Here is a 14,818-nt window from a genome sequence, read left to right as displayed (position 1 = left end):
AGAGAATCATTGATCAGCTGCTCCCTACAATCTGGGCATGTGCCCTGAAAGGGAATTGAACCTTGACCTCCTGGTTCATAGGTGGATGCTCAACCACTGAGCCACGCTGGCCAGACCAGTCACTTCACTTTTGATCACAGGCTCCAGGCTCGATGTCTGGCCCAGGTTTGGGGCACAGGTGGGAGACAACCAACGGACGTGTCTCTTTCAGGTTGATAATTCTCTCTGTCCCTCCCCTTCCCTTCCACTCTCTCTAAAAATCAATGGAAAAATATCCCCAGGTGAGGATTAACAACAACAACAACAACAACAACAACAAAAAGAAGAGCAAAGAGTTATCCTCTTTCGCTGCGTAAACCTCAGATTACAGAGGCATCTGAGCTCCAGTCTGCCTCTTGGCATCTTTCACTGCTCTTTTTTTAAAAAAATATATATTTTATTGATTTTTCACAGAGAGGAAGAGAGAGGGATAGAGAGTTAGAAACATCGATGTGAGAGAGAATCACTGATCAGCTGCCTCTTGCACACCCCCTACTGGGGATATGCCCGCAACCAATGTACATGCCCTTGACTGGAATCAAACCCGGGACCTTTCAGTCCGCAGGCCGACGCTCTATCCACTGAGCAAAACCGGTCCCGGCCTTTCACTGCTCTTGGACCCCAATTCCACTGCCTTGACACCTCAGATGCTGAGACAATCTGGCCTGTCCTGGTGGCTCCTAAGCACCCCCTCCCCCATCTCCCCTGCCTCCCTTTGGGCCCCTGGGCGTCTCCACTGTGCTGACTCTTTTCTTCCCTAACGGCACCTCCCCGATTGCCTCGGGCAGAACAAAGCTCAGAAACAAGTGGCTGAAGGGACAGGGGCAACGGGAAGGCGGGGACCACTTGGCACTGTGTGTGCAGGGTTCGGGGTGACCAACAGGACAGGGGCCTGCGGTCTGCCTTGGAGATCCTCGAGGACTCCTGGGCCACCGCGCCTGCACGGAAAGCACCCCCTCTCCTCTCCAAGGGCTCCTCAGGGCCTGTGCTTTGTTTTGAGCGAGAAGTGTGCCCAAGGCCTCCTGCTAATGCTCTTCGTTCAAGTCAGATGCAAGAGGAAGGTGCCCTCTGTACAGACAGCAGCGTTCCTTCATGGGCAGTACAGCACTGAGAGCTCTCAGACTTTTTCCGGAGAATTCCCCGGGGAATGTGGCCTGAGTGCCTCCGGCCTGATTCTAACCACGGCACACTCAGAACGCACCCCCCTCACACAGGACCACCGCCCCGACCCTCAGGCGCAGCATATGCAGCTGCATGAACACCTCTCTCCCCCTCCCTGGCCCCTCACCACACAGCCCCTCCCTGCTGCCGCAGAAGGAGGCCAGCTGAGAGACAGGGTACAAACCTGGCCGCGCCCCCCTGGGTGTCAGGGGCAGGGCGATGCCCCCAGCCCCACCCACGCCTCACCTGGTGTTCAGGTGGTCCTGGTACTGCTTCACTTCCCCGCTGCGCGGGTGACCGCTCTCCACCAGGCTGTTGGCGGCGAGGTTCACGCCATGGATCTGAGTCATCAACGTTTTCATCTCCTGGTCCAGGATGTCAAACCTGATGTGGACAGAGACAACGAGGGCTGGTGAGGCAGCGGCAGGCGCTGCATTGCCTGCCGGTGGCCACCCAGGCTTCACACGGGTAGCTCTTGCTTTCTCCTTCCGCCTCCTCAATACATGTGACCAGGTAAGGGGTGGGGCAGAAGAAAAAGGAGAAAGATATGTGGACACAGCCTATTTGGGGGTTCATGGGCCCACTTTTGGGGGTCCATGGGTCCAGTTGCGTGGGTTAGCATTTCTTGGACCTACCTAGACCTACTTAGGAGAGAGCTGGTTCCTTGCCATATCGGCCACCAGCTCAGCAGAGAGGCACAGGGGGAAAAACGAAGTGATGGGAGGTTAATACCCCACAGACCACCTGCCTCCACGGCCCCAGTCGCTGCTCTTGGACCCCAATTCTACTGCCTTGACACCTTGACCTGAAGGGTACTCACCAGCCAGATGCCTGTCCCTGGGTAGGAGGAGGGACAGCTGCTGTGGGGAGGGGAGCCGTGTAGTGTGAAAGCCGACTCTTCTGGGACAAGAGCCCAGGTCCCTCAGGCCTCAGCCGGTTCCAGGGAGGGACCTCTCCCTCCTCCACCCCCTGGACTCTGTACCAGGAGGCACGGATGGACACGGGCAGGCCTCCGTGCTGGCGTGCCACGGAATCGGGATACGGGGAGTGGCAGTGGCCTTGCAGATCCGTGATTTGCCAGCTGGTCTCTGTGGCTTCTCTGGATTCTGTGGCTGTCCCTCAGCCAGAGCTGGTGGGCCCCAGCCTCCTCGCCCCCCCACCTTAACCAGGTCAGCTCTACTTTCCTCTGCATTGCATGTCAGGGGTTCAGTATCTAATTCATTTGAACACAGGCTGCTATAGCTAAACAGTAATCGAATAACTGGGCTAGAATGAGCCCCTTTGTTTATTCTGAGGAAGGCCTTTTGGGCAAAGTACCCAAAGCCACAGAGACCGACTGGTGACTCCGGTGCCTGGCCTCTCTAGTAAAGGGCACCCCTGCCTCACAGAGAGGCCCTGGCTGATCAGAGGCTGTCCCCACCCCCGGCGGAGGGGGAGGGCACGCTGGGTGCGAGAAGGCGGGAGGCAGGACAAGAGGGCCGGCCTGACCTGTGCTGCACCACCTCCAGGTCCTCCAGCGTGTCCGGGATCTCCATCTGGGCCAGCCACTTCTCCTTCTCGCCCATCCACAGCTCACAGGCGTCCGTCTCCCCGAACACCGTGTACAGGTCCAGGGCGTCCTGCAGCTTCTGCCGACGCAGGTCCGCCTGCGCCACCACCTGCTGGTACAGGTCCCGCAGGGCCTGCAGCCGGCTGGTCACGTCTGGGGAGTCCCGGAACTCCTGGGGGAAGCCCTGGGCCTGCCGCTCCAGGTGCTCCATCACGGCCCGGCTCTCCTCCAGCTCCTCCAGGAAGTCCTTGTGCTTCTTGCCCAGGGCCCGCGTGGCCCCTTCGTCCTGCCCCACGTCCTCGCCTGAGAGCAGCTTGTGGGCGTCCTGCAGCCAGGCCTTCAGGTCGTCCGCGTCGCCCTGGAACTGGAAGAAGCCCTCAGCGTCCTGCAGGTTCTTCTTGCGGAAGGCGGCCAGCTCCTTCAGCTGGTCCCACTGGGCGGACACCTCCTGGATGCGGGCCTCGATCTGCGGGTGCCCGAACTGCTTGCGCGCCACCATGCCCTGCGCCTCCCCGAAGATCTGGTCCAGGTGGGCGTCCAGCCCGCGAAGCTCATCCTCGAAGGCCTTATGTTTGCGCTGCAGGATGAGCACGCTGGTCAGGTCCTTGCCGTAGTCCAGGGAGGAGTAGATCTGCTCCTTCTCCTTGATCCAGCTCTCGGCCTCGTCCATCTCCCAGAAGAACTTCCAGAGCCGCTTGGACTGCTCCAGCTGGGCCTTGCGCCCGGCGGCCATGTTGCTCAGCTCCTCGAAGCACTGCTCCAGGTGGCTGACGCGGTCCCGGATGACCTGGGGGTCGCAAGGCTGGTACCCTGGGAGGCGAAGGAGGAGGACAGGGGAGAGGGGTGAGGGCTTCATCCTCGGGCGAGCTGCCAGGCTAGAAACACAGGATCTGGAACTTGGCGTTTCCCTGAGCTTTGGGGTTGGATGCAGGGGAGGTGGGGGTGGGGCTCGGCTGCTCAGAGGGCAGGGCAGCTTCTTAATAATTAGTTCCCAGTCAACTTTCAAGGGTAAGGGAGGTTAAAAGCTGGGTCAACACTCAGTAGAAATGTACTAAGTGCAATTATTTTTAAAAAGGCTTAGACACAGAGAAAAGCATTTGAGATGTTGCTCCCCATCAGGTCAGTTTGGGCTTAAATACACTCTTATTAAAAAAAAAAAAAAAAAAAAAAAAAAAAAAAAAAAAAAAAGCTTAGATACAAATTTCAAGATGATTCTTCAAGGACACAACAGGGTCTCCTATTTAAGACCTGAAGCTATAAACCTAACTGGTCTTTGCTGTAACCTGAACTGGCAGAGAGGATGAAGGATGGATGATGTCTCTTTGGTGCTTATAAACATCTTCTGATCACAGGTGACCAAAGCAGTTGCCTGCTCTCTGGAGAGTTTTGCTATCCCTCAAGGCTTCTTTCTTGCACCGTTAGCTACCGGAAGAGGCTGAATTCTAAAGCTAAGGAGATTTATCCAAGCAGGAGTGCCAGAGAGCTAAGCCAGAGGGTGGGGCCCTGGCTTCTGAGGGAGACATCCAGACCCTCACCTTTCCCCTCAGTGAACTGCAGGGTGGCCGTGTTGATGGCCTTCACTTTCTCTCCTTGGATGGCGATGTCGGCCTCCATCAGCTTGTGCTTCTGTAGCAAGTCCTCAACTTCCAACAAGTGCTTCCCGAACTCAGCGGATAAGAGGTGAGCCTGGCAAAGAGGACGGGGGGAGGGAATGAGGAGAGGGGCAGAGATATGCACGCCAGGAGCAGAGACCCTGCCAGAGAGGTGGGGGTCCATGGGCTGGGGGAGACTGTGCAGCTGGAAAACAGCTGCTTGGCATGGAAGGGGCTCCAGGGCAGGGGTTCCCACTGGGGGTGCCCATCAGAGTCATTCCTGGACCACCTTCTATGAACTCCTCACTAGATCTCCTGCTTTTGTCCAGGTTTGAGGCCTGGGCATGTGTATTTTTATTTATTTTTTAAAAAAACGTATTTTTATTGTTTTCGGAGAGGGAGAGAGATGGAAATATCAGTGATGAGAGAGAATCATAAATCAGCTGCCTCCTGCATGCTCCCAACTGAGGATCAAGCTCACAACCCAGGGCATGTGCCCTTGACTGGAATCAAACTCAGGGCCCTCAGTCCTAAGGCTGATGCTCTATCCACTGAGCGAAAACAGCCAGGGCTAAGCATGTGTGCTTTTAGAAAGTTCTATGGTCCCTCTGAGGTGTGTGGGTTGACAGCACTGTGGTGGAAGGAGGAGAGATTCAGATTTCCTGGTTGCCACAAGGCGGGCAGGTCTGGATGCTCTAGACTCCTCATGAACCAATCTCTCTAGACCCTGCAGGTTGGCGCCTCTGCTACTATGAACCCAAGATTTCTTGATCCTGGGGACAGAGTGGACCTGGGCTGCTGACTTTCTGGAGCAGAGTGGGCCAAGCAGTGGACAGGCAGATGCAGCCAGACACTGCACTGCATCCGTTTCTCCATTCTGGTTCTGGGACGTGATTGGTTGGGAGGAGTCTAGGGAGGAAGCATGTGCTAATGGCAGGACTGGCACTGAGGCCCCAGAGGAGGGCTGGGGGTGGGGGAAGGGCAGTGCTGGGCCCACCTTGATCTCGTCCATCCAGTCGATGCTGTGCAGCATGTCCTGGAAGAGCTTCTGCAGCGCCAGGGTGGTCTCGAGCCTCTGGCGCCGGGACGCCAGCAGCTCCTGCAGGTAGCTCCACAGGCGCAGGATGTTGTCCTTGCGGGCTGTGATGCGCTTCTGGTCGTGGTAGTTCTCCTTCTCCAGCTCCTGGGCCAGGTCTTCCAGGGCCTGCACCCGCTCCTTGTAGGCGGCCGTGTCGGTCTCGATGGCCTCGTGCTTCTTCTTGGCGGCCTCCACGGCGGCCAGGTCGTACCCGAAGTTATCCTGCCCCACGGAGAGAGACACCGGCGGCTCAGCGGGCTCCTCCCCAAAGGCAGAGAAAACCGCCGGGCCCTTCGGAACAAGTGCTGGGTGGGAAAGAGCATTCCCAAGGCTGGGTTCTGCCGTCTTTCCCAGCCACCTCAGCAGAGGCGAGTCCCGGTGACTGTCTCACAAGACCCTTTACAAAAAAACTCGAGATTTTGCTCCCTGTGCCATACAGGTGGGTGTGCTGTGCGTACATTGCTGACAACCCCTTCTCGGCCCTCCACACTCAACACTCACCTTGCATGGCCCTGCCCTATTCTGGGCAGGAAAGGGCTCTGACTCGGAGCCATGCAGCTGTGAACAGCTGGCCTCAGGATGCACACTATCCAGTTCTCTCAGGACACCTGCTTTCCCATTTCTGGGTGGAATTTAAGTTGTGCCCAAGCTCCGAGTGAGCAGGGACAGACACGGTCACGGACAGTCAGCCTGGGTCAGTTTTGAGCCAGTGACATAGGACCCGGCCCTAGAAGCCAGAGTCCAAAGGGATGTCTGCCTCACACAAGATGCTCTGCTTGTATCACACCCCCATAGGACCACTGCCTAAGGTCCACTCGAGCCCTGGCTTTAGCTGATGACAGGTTCAGGGGCCATTTTTGGAGTGTGAGGCTCTTTCCCTAAAAAAATGAGACTTTAAGTCCCGCAGACTCCTTCCTCAGAGCTGAATCCTGATCCACCCAATCCTAGGGAGCAGGGCTGCCAGGCCTGTGGAAAGGCTTATCCGTGGCCACGGAGAGCCTTTACCCATGACCACGAAGACGCCAGCTTGGGCTCCGGCCCAGCTGACTGCAGGGGGCTCTGGAAGTGCGTCCTCCGTTACCTGGGCCACGAGGCGCTGGTTTTCATTGAGCCACGTCTCTCTCATGGCGGCCTTCCGGTCAAAGCGCCGGGCCAGCTGCTCCAGCTTTTCCTGCCTGATGAGCTCGTTCCTCAGGGCCAGCTCCCGCCGGTACTCGGCTTCCTCCAGGCTCTCCCAGGCCTGCACGAGGGACAGAGGAGGATTCTTGGGGCACAAGAGGAAGACCTGGATTTGGGGGTCCCATCTCTTTTGCCCAACACTGAGAGATTTCGGGAATTTAGGTTCCCAGGGGACATTGCCTGTACCAAATTCAGGAATGTCTGGGCCCACCAAAGATCAGGGAGCCCTGGGTATGAGCTCCCAGACCCTCTTCCCCTGACCCTGCCTTGGACTTGACCTAGTATAACGTTATTGGTCTCTGTGGCTGCGCTGCAAATGGCTACCTCCATTCTGTTAGAATTTCCAGGGGGTAGTAAACATCTAAACCTTGGAAATATTAGAAGGTGTTTCTTTTCTAAGTAGTTAATATTCCATATTTGAAGAGATCTAATGTCCAACAGAGACGAGATGATAATAACTGACTCCAAAAATGGATTCTGAGCATCTGATCAGGGGCTGAACTGGTGGATGGACCATGGGTGGAGTTGACCTCTTAGGATTAGGTTCACAGCACCCAAAAGAGCCAGCTTGCATAGTTAATAACACCACGGAAAGTGGCGTGGTTCAGCGCCAGGGACCCCTCCCAGCGCCCTTCCCAAGAACTCAGACACTCACTGGCAACATGTAATGGGAATCACTACTGTACCCGGTTGATGTCAGACACCAGCTTCCCGTCGTGGGGCGTGTACACTTTCTGATTGTTGGCTCTCATCCGGGACTGGATGGTAAAAAGTAAGACTTCCAGATTCCCCTTCTCCTGAAACCTGCCGAGAAAACAGAAGTAGAGAGACGCCCGTGGAGATCCCACAGCCAACCTGTGAGAAGTTGGCACAGAACCCGGGTAAATTGGAGCTTGCCTAACAAAGCGTATTTCCTTAAAAAACAAAAAGTAAAAAGGATCTATAGGTGCACGTATCTGTTAAAACATCTATCATACTCACCAACTGAGATCTAAAGGCTACAACACAAACCAGAGAAAACACATGAGCTACCACAGCGTTTGCTCCCCTGGGGGAATGGCTTCCTGGCATAGCCTGGGCGTAACTGTAGCTATGGGGTTTCACCAGTCCATACAAAGAAACTCTCCCCTATTCACAAATGAGGACGGCTTATGCACTTTGGTCAGTGGGTCCTCAGAGGCAGCGGCACCCTCATAACATATTGCATTGAAAGTAGCCGTCACCTGAGTCCTACTGAGTCAGCTCTCCTGACAAGTCCCAGAGGCTAGCTGCTCCCGAGGTGGGAGGACAGGCTGGGTTCTGGGAGGATTTTAGGTGTCGGAAATGAGATCTGGAACTAAGGTCCATGCTCTAGGTAACTGGGTACATTCGCATTTCTGCATGTATGCAAGCACCTCCACCGGGCAATTGAGGATCAGCTGTAAGCAGGGTCCCCACGCTGAGGCCGGCCTCATAGGTCTGACTGCTCACAGGCACTTCAGGAGGGCTGTGGCCCAGAGCTATCACCCTGTGTGCAGAGCCTGGTAGGCCCATGGGGGATGTTCTCTTTCAGAGTGGGTTAGTGTCAAACCAGAAATCAGATACTTGTTTATAGGACATTCTAGACTCCGTGTCTCACCTTTCCCTGTTTGAGAGTCATGAATGAAGAGTGTAGAAGATGAGAGGAGGAGGAAGAACAGGCAGAGGGTGCCACGGAGGAGCTAGAAATCTGTTTCCAGAGAGCTGGGCAAGCTAACAGAAGGTGAGCAGGAATGCCCTGTGTCTGTGTGTGCCTGTTTTCATGTGTGTTCATGTATGCACATGAGCCTGTATGGTTGTGTGTATCTGTGCACACGTGCACCCACCCAGGCCCTGAGCGTACTGGGGAGAAACCTTAAGTCCTGAGAGGGGGGCTCAGAGCTCTGCTGAGGAGCAGTTGACAGATGAGAGAGAACAAGAATGTACTTGGTGGTCAACAGGGCCCAATACAGAGGGCATCGCCACAAAATACGCACAAAGCGCAATGCACAGACAAGAAAGGCACTCTTCAGCACGGGCTCTTTGAAGAGACTCGGAAGCCTGAGATTTCACAGCTGCTCCCCCTTGGGGATCTGGGGAGCTGCTTTCTTTGGCTATGAGTCAGGGGTCACTCCTCAATGCCCACTTCCTATAGGCTGATGTCTTGGGAGCAGGGAGGCCAGGAGGGGATGAAGGAGGCGACAGAGATGAAGCTCTCTAGAACACACCTCCCGCGTACACTTCTCAAGGCTGGAGGCTGGCTCTGCCTTCAGGCAGCTGGTTCTCAGTCCCCGATGCCCGCCCGCCATCCCAAGTGCCGGGGCCTTACTTGGGTGGCTTCTCCACGGTGCGGTAGGTGCTGAAGGCCTGCAGCTGCTGCTGGACGCCAGCCAGGGAGTTGGCGAATTTGCGGCTGTTCAGGACGGTGATGGTCTGCTCGATCCAGGTGAGCAGGTCCGAGGCCAGTCCGCTGTACTTTTCGATCATCTTCTCGGTCTCAATGGCATGGTCGATCACCTAGGGAACCACCTCATTACTCCTCCTCCTCCTCAGAAGAGCAAGGGCATGTCAGGGAGGACCACAGGCGAGGTGGTCTTCCTGCTCTCTGGCCATGAATACCCCAGTATCATGTTGGGCTATTCTCCAGGCCCAGGGCTGTGGCTAAGGCAGAGGAATGGCCTGGAAGTGCACCGGCAACCTCAGCAGGCAGCTGGCCCTGCAGGGGTTCAGGAGTTTCCCCCCCTCTTCCCCTAACCCAAGGGTTAGCTCCCTGTGCTAGGACACGAGAGGGGCCAAAATCTTGTTCGTTTTTCCATGCGTATCAGGAATCGAGGGCTTCCAGGCACTGTCTTTGCTAAGCACCAGGCACACATGGATGAATGAGGGATGGTGTCTACCCTCAAGCAGCTGAGGACCCAGCAGGGGAGAGCAATCTGGCATGAGGGTCTGCACAGGGGGGTGGCTTCCTGGTATACCAGGGAGCCTAAGAGGCCTGCACCTACAAGAAACCAACAGACACAAGCCCGTTTTTTGTTCCTGGGGGAATAGTCATGAGACCTGGGTCTGCAGGTGGAAGATGGGCTCAGAGGCGCAGGCCAAGACACCTTTCAGGACAGACTGCCAGCCTGCCTGCTTTGGAATTCGGCATGGGAGCCATTACTTTGGCTTCAGAGGAAGTTGGTGGGGAGCGGTGTGACCCCCACACCTCTCCCCTACTGCAGCCGGAGCCCAGACACAAAGCTCTTGGGATGGATCGGCGGCATCCCGGTCAAGGCCTGGGTGGCAAACGCGATGACGCTGGTTACGAGACACTCGGTACCTTGCCGATGCGCTTGCCCTCCACTGCCAGCACCTTCATCTTGGAAAAGTAGTGGTAAAACGCCACCACGTAGGTAATGATGGATTTCTCATCGGGGTTTTCTGTGAAGACATCTGCAAGGGGAAAGGTGCTCTCAGGGCTGACCTAGAGGCCGGGAAAGGCCAGGCTGAGAGGGTTTATCTCTGTTTCTCTAGCATGAAGTTCAACTACAGGCACTGAGTGACAGGCAGCAGGTGGGAACGGAAGAGAAATGGTCCTGAGATTTTAGCGAGAGGATGGACCATAAGTCATGAAAGAGAGAAGGACCCAAAGGCTATCCTGGGCCCCCATCAGGCCAGATGAGGTGCCAGGAACCAACTGGAGCTGAAGGGCAGGCCCCAAACAGAGTGCCGGCCTGGCTGCCATCCCCTCGCTGTGCTCAGGGCTTGCCCAGCACCTGGCCTAGGCCCCTCCAGGTGCCCTGTCAGCCTGGCACTCCCTCCGGCATGAGAAGCACTGCTTCCTATCCCTACAGTTACGGCTGGAGTGGGAGCTGCTCACCTTCAGGGTCGAGGAGCGGTATGATGCCCAGCTGACGTTCAGCCACATCAAACGCGTGCTCCAGGTTGTGTCGGGCGTTGGAGTCTTTCAGTTTATCGAAGTCGATCAGGTCAGGCCTGAGGACGAAGCCAGGCTGTCAGAGGGAGTGGAGGCCACAGCATCCCCACCAACAGGGCAGCCCTGGCAGATGGGGGAGGCGATGTAAAGGCCCTGGCAGGGGGAGGGGGACGGGCATGAAAAGTGGAAGGAGGATTTGGGGGTGAGGCGGGGGGCGGCTGTGAGCACCCGCACCTGGGAAGGCCGCAGAGGGAAGTTAAGGGGGGCAGGGCTGCCGAGGGTGAGAGGAAGACCAGCAGAGGTGACATTCCCGTGAAGCTTGAACAGCAACCTCCATGCTGAGTGCAATGTGTCCCAACACCCGCAGGGACCCTGACCCTCCCCTCGGCGCCTTCTGCCCTCTTACCGGTGCTTGTGTATGAGGGCGTTAAAGGCCAGGCCATCCTTCCAGCTGGAGGTGAAGTTGGTGACATTGACGTGGGGGTAGCTGCATCCAGGAGAAACATTAGGATTCCTCTCGGGTCCCAAACAAGGGTAGAAACTGAGGGGCCCCCACACAGGAGGGGGATGGACCCGTCTCTCCTCAAGCCGCTTCCACACGAGGGCACCCGTGAAGCCTCCCAGAGGCTCCCCCATCACGTGGGCCCCAAAGACTCATACACCCCACAGACCCCACAGTCTGGCCCACAACTGCTTTGGAAAGGAACCCTGTGTTCCAGGCCCCAAAGAATCAGGATGGGATAGACTGTGCATCCATCACTCTGAAACTGCTACAGTTCCTGGGTGATGGTGCCCTGACCCTGGGGGACGGCCGTGCTCGGGGGAGCAGGTGGGTGGGGAACGTGGCGGGTGCCCAGGGCATACCCAGCCGTCTTCATCTGACACCATAACAGCAGCGCATCCTTGGCCGAGCGCGTCTCACGACCTTCCGGACCCTCCGGAACAACAACAATGTCCTGAATCTGGGATGAAGGAAGCAGGGGGAGAGGAATTAGATTTGCATCTGGCTTCTGCCTTCCTGCTCTCCATGGGGGGCTCCTTCCCTCTTCCCTCCTCCCTAGCCATCGGTCTGGTCTGCTCTGACAGCCCAGCAGCAACACCAGCCTGAGGCCTGGGTCCCGGGGGCCGGTCTCCCTGCCTCAGGCAGTGTCAGCAGCACGCAGGGGCAGTGACGAGATGGCCTTCACTTGATAGTGCTGATGGGATGCTGAGAATAAACACCACACCGGTTCCTCCTCAGGAGGAGCATGCCCAGCCAGGCCGGGAGCAGCACTAACGCCGGAAGGTATTGGATTTGGATCAGGAGCGTCTCTTGCCTTTTCATTCTTTCCAGTCCTGTCGTCGTTACGGCTTCTTCTCCCCCTCCCTCGCCTCCCACACACACGGAGAGATGGCACTCCAGAGAGCACTTGGCCGGGCGCTTCAGGCTGAGAGCTGTGTGCTATACCTTCCTCTCCCCTCCCTTCCGTGCTCTGACGAGGCTCTTTCTGTCCCCAAACCAGCAGGTGGAAGGTCCTGCTTCCTTCCCTCGCGCTTTCTAAATTTCCTTATAAATAACAATCCTTGAAGTTCAGGGTGAGAAGAGAGAAGTTTCTGATCGAAACACATAAAAATAGATCTTCTGTACTGTTTCTTGCAATTTCTGAATCAAACTATGTCAAAACCTGGAAAGTTACCCATATAGGGGGACGGGGACAAAAAAACAGATCTTCTAGACCCGTGGTTGGCAAACTGTGGCTCACGAGCCACATCGGCTCCTTCGCCCCTTGAGTGTGGCTCTTCCACAACATACCACGGCCTGGGCGAGTCTATTTTGAAGAAGTGGCATTAGAAGAAGTTTAAATTTAAAAAATTGGGCTCTCAAAAGAAATATCAATCACTGTACTGTTGACAGTTGGCTCTGTTGACTAATGAGTTTGCTGACCGCTATTCTAGACAGACCTCAGCCCAGCTACTAAATTCTCTCCTCTCCCTTACAGGGCCATGCTGCCACTGACTGACGGCCTGCCCGGAGCTTCGACAGTTTGACGATGCAGAGGAGGGTCACTCCTTCCCACAGGACAGGTTTCTAGCTTCCTGAGTGTACACACACACACTCCCACTGTAGTCACCATTTCATAAGATTCCCAGACCTGCCTGGCTCGGAGAGGCTGCCTCCAACCGCTCTGCCCTGTGGGAACCCACCTGGAAGCGGAGGATGATGGTCCAGATGAGGCCCAGGACCAGGCGGTGGTTGCCGTCCACGATATCGTGGGAGCCCATGTTCTCCAGGTGCACACGCTGCTCCTTGAGGAACTGCAGGGCCTTGTCCACGTTCTCCAGACAGTGGATGCGCATCTTCCCCTTCGTGGGCTTCGGCTGCGGGACAGCAGGGGCCCCCGTGGGCATGGAGGGGCCTCAGAGTGACTACAGAGGTGGCTGCAGCCCGACCAGCTCCTATCTTCGGCAGCCACCTCCACCCTCGTGGCTCAACTCCAACCCCCACACTCACACCTTGATACTTTCCAACCCCAACCTCTCGGCAAAGTTCAGGGGTTCCCTCCCTCAAGCACCCTGCAACCAGGCTGTGTCGGTACTGAGCCTGGGACTATGCAAAGCCTTCTGGGTGGGTGATACATGGCATTCAAACACAATAAGTAACCGATAAGTTGAGCACTTAGCATGTACCAAGCACAGGGATAAGGACTATTTACTGCCAGCTGGTGATCAGAGTGGCTTTCAGTTTGGTGTCTAATCACGGGTCCATTCCACCATCCAATCTCCTCCCTCCTCACCCCCACCCCTCAAACAAGGGCCCCAGCCAAAATTCAAGGGGACCACCATTGATGGGTAACCTCATCATCTGAAGGATTGGTGGGGGGAGAAAGATAATTCTCACTAGTGGGCTTTTAATGCAGGGTAAGAGGCAGACCTTAGCCTGGAGTTGAAAAGGCAACAGAAGAATGTGGCACCTTTTCATCCAGACCCTGAGGATCTCAGATCACTTCATTAGGCACAGGTGTTATTTCCCTAGTTTTACACTCAGGGAAACGAAGCAAAGAAGGTCTTGCCTGATAGGCCCAAGGTCACAATGAAAGCAACTGAGGGAAACATGGGCCTAAATCTGGTTCTCCCTCAGGGGCACCGTTACTGCTGCTGGGTTACAACCGAGAGGCCCTGTGATAAACTTCCATTCCTAAGAGCAGTGGAACACACAGGCCGGCCTCTTCCATGCTTTCCCTCGGTTCCAATCCGAGAAGGATGCACATTTCTCCAGCCGGGTAACGGGAATCCGTCAATCCGTGTACCTCAGCCTGCGCAAGGAGGCTGAGGGTGGGCCATTGCAGACCAGCCACAGCCGCCCCGATCCCAAGTGGAGAAGGTTAAGAGCTCCGCATGGCTTCCTGGTGAAGCATGAAGGCTGGCAGAGGCCAGAGGAGGCAAGAAATTCTGGGAACCTAGCCAGCCATGGGGACACCTCACGTCCTTATGTGTGAAAACCTCCCAAAAGGACAGGGAGAAACCTGGAAGGCCAGGAGAGCTGGAGATGCCCCCAGACCATATCTTTCCTGAAGGGGGACGGCCCCCGCCCAGCAGGGAGCTCACCAGCATCTCTCCGGAGAGCACCTCCAGCAGCTTGATGAGCATCTGCCCGTCCCGCAGGTCCTTGTAGAGGTCGGTGATGCGACAGGACTTGCGGGCCAGGTGCGAGTTCACCCATTTCGTGAAGGTCTTCTTCTGAACGACTTCCCGCTCATCTGCGCGGGGAGAAGAGTCCCGGGTTAGGCTCCCGAGGTGGGCAAGGCCCCTGGGCAACCGTACGAAGTCAAAGGGGTTTCTCTGAATCCCAGAGTCCCCAGCTCTGGCAAAGGAGGTGGATGTATCTATCCCACACCCTTCCCGGAAGCATTTGTGATCAGAGCATAGCCTGTGGCAACAAGGCCCCCCTGTGCTGTGACGGGGCCAATGAAGAGGTAACGCCCACTGCCCTATATTTCATGCACAGGATCAAGACACTGTCCTTCACCCATCATTTTTCCTGTGCCAGTCAGAATGTCCTGTACCACTGTGCCAGTGAGTTTAGACTTCAATGCCAGCTTCACCAATCCACCCATTCAGCAAATATCCCCTGTGTTAGAACTGTCCTTCTTGAGCCTTCCCTCACCCCACTCTTTCCCCTAAACCCTATTCATCCTTTAGGAATCATCCTGGCGGTATAAGATTCTTTTCCATAAAGTTTCTTCTGACCCCTCACCTGGGTCAGGTCTCCCCTTGTGTGCCTTGACCCTCGCGCTTGCATTTCTCATTTATGTTTCTCTTCACACTTG

At 56.0% G+C, this 14,818-nt stretch overlaps 1 protein-coding gene across 1 annotated transcript in view; it reads right to left on the bottom strand.

Annotated features, from left to right (window-relative positions):
- The window catches only part of SPTB (spectrin beta, erythrocytic), a 115,478-nt gene that overhangs the window by 33,075 nt on the left and 67,585 nt on the right, over positions 1 to 14,818 (bottom strand). Inside the window, exons 3-15 of the mRNA XM_036434258.2 lie at positions 14,097 to 14,248; positions 12,696 to 12,869; positions 11,376 to 11,473; positions 10,918 to 10,998; positions 10,455 to 10,570; positions 9,915 to 10,027; positions 8,925 to 9,112; positions 7,285 to 7,402; positions 6,501 to 6,659; positions 5,339 to 5,641; positions 4,285 to 4,435; positions 2,689 to 3,559; positions 1,447 to 1,584 (exon numbers count right to left, since the gene is read on the bottom strand). Of these exons, the coding sequence (XP_036290151.1) occupies positions 1,447 to 1,584; positions 2,689 to 3,559; positions 4,285 to 4,435; positions 5,339 to 5,641; positions 6,501 to 6,659; positions 7,285 to 7,402; positions 8,925 to 9,112; positions 9,915 to 10,027; positions 10,455 to 10,570; positions 10,918 to 10,998; positions 11,376 to 11,473; positions 12,696 to 12,869; positions 14,097 to 14,248 (2,662 nt within the window). The remainder of the gene's footprint in view (positions 1 to 1,446; positions 1,585 to 2,688; positions 3,560 to 4,284; positions 4,436 to 5,338; positions 5,642 to 6,500; positions 6,660 to 7,284; positions 7,403 to 8,924; positions 9,113 to 9,914; positions 10,028 to 10,454; positions 10,571 to 10,917; positions 10,999 to 11,375; positions 11,474 to 12,695; positions 12,870 to 14,096; positions 14,249 to 14,818) is intronic.

This window comes from Pipistrellus kuhlii, unplaced genomic scaffold, assembly GCF_014108245.1.
Source record: "Pipistrellus kuhlii isolate mPipKuh1 unplaced genomic scaffold, mPipKuh1.p scaffold_m20_p_1, whole genome shotgun sequence".
In the NCBI taxonomy this organism is placed as follows: Eukaryota; Metazoa; Chordata; class Mammalia; order Chiroptera; family Vespertilionidae; genus Pipistrellus; species Pipistrellus kuhlii.
This window is presented reverse-complemented; position numbering and strand designations above follow the sequence as displayed.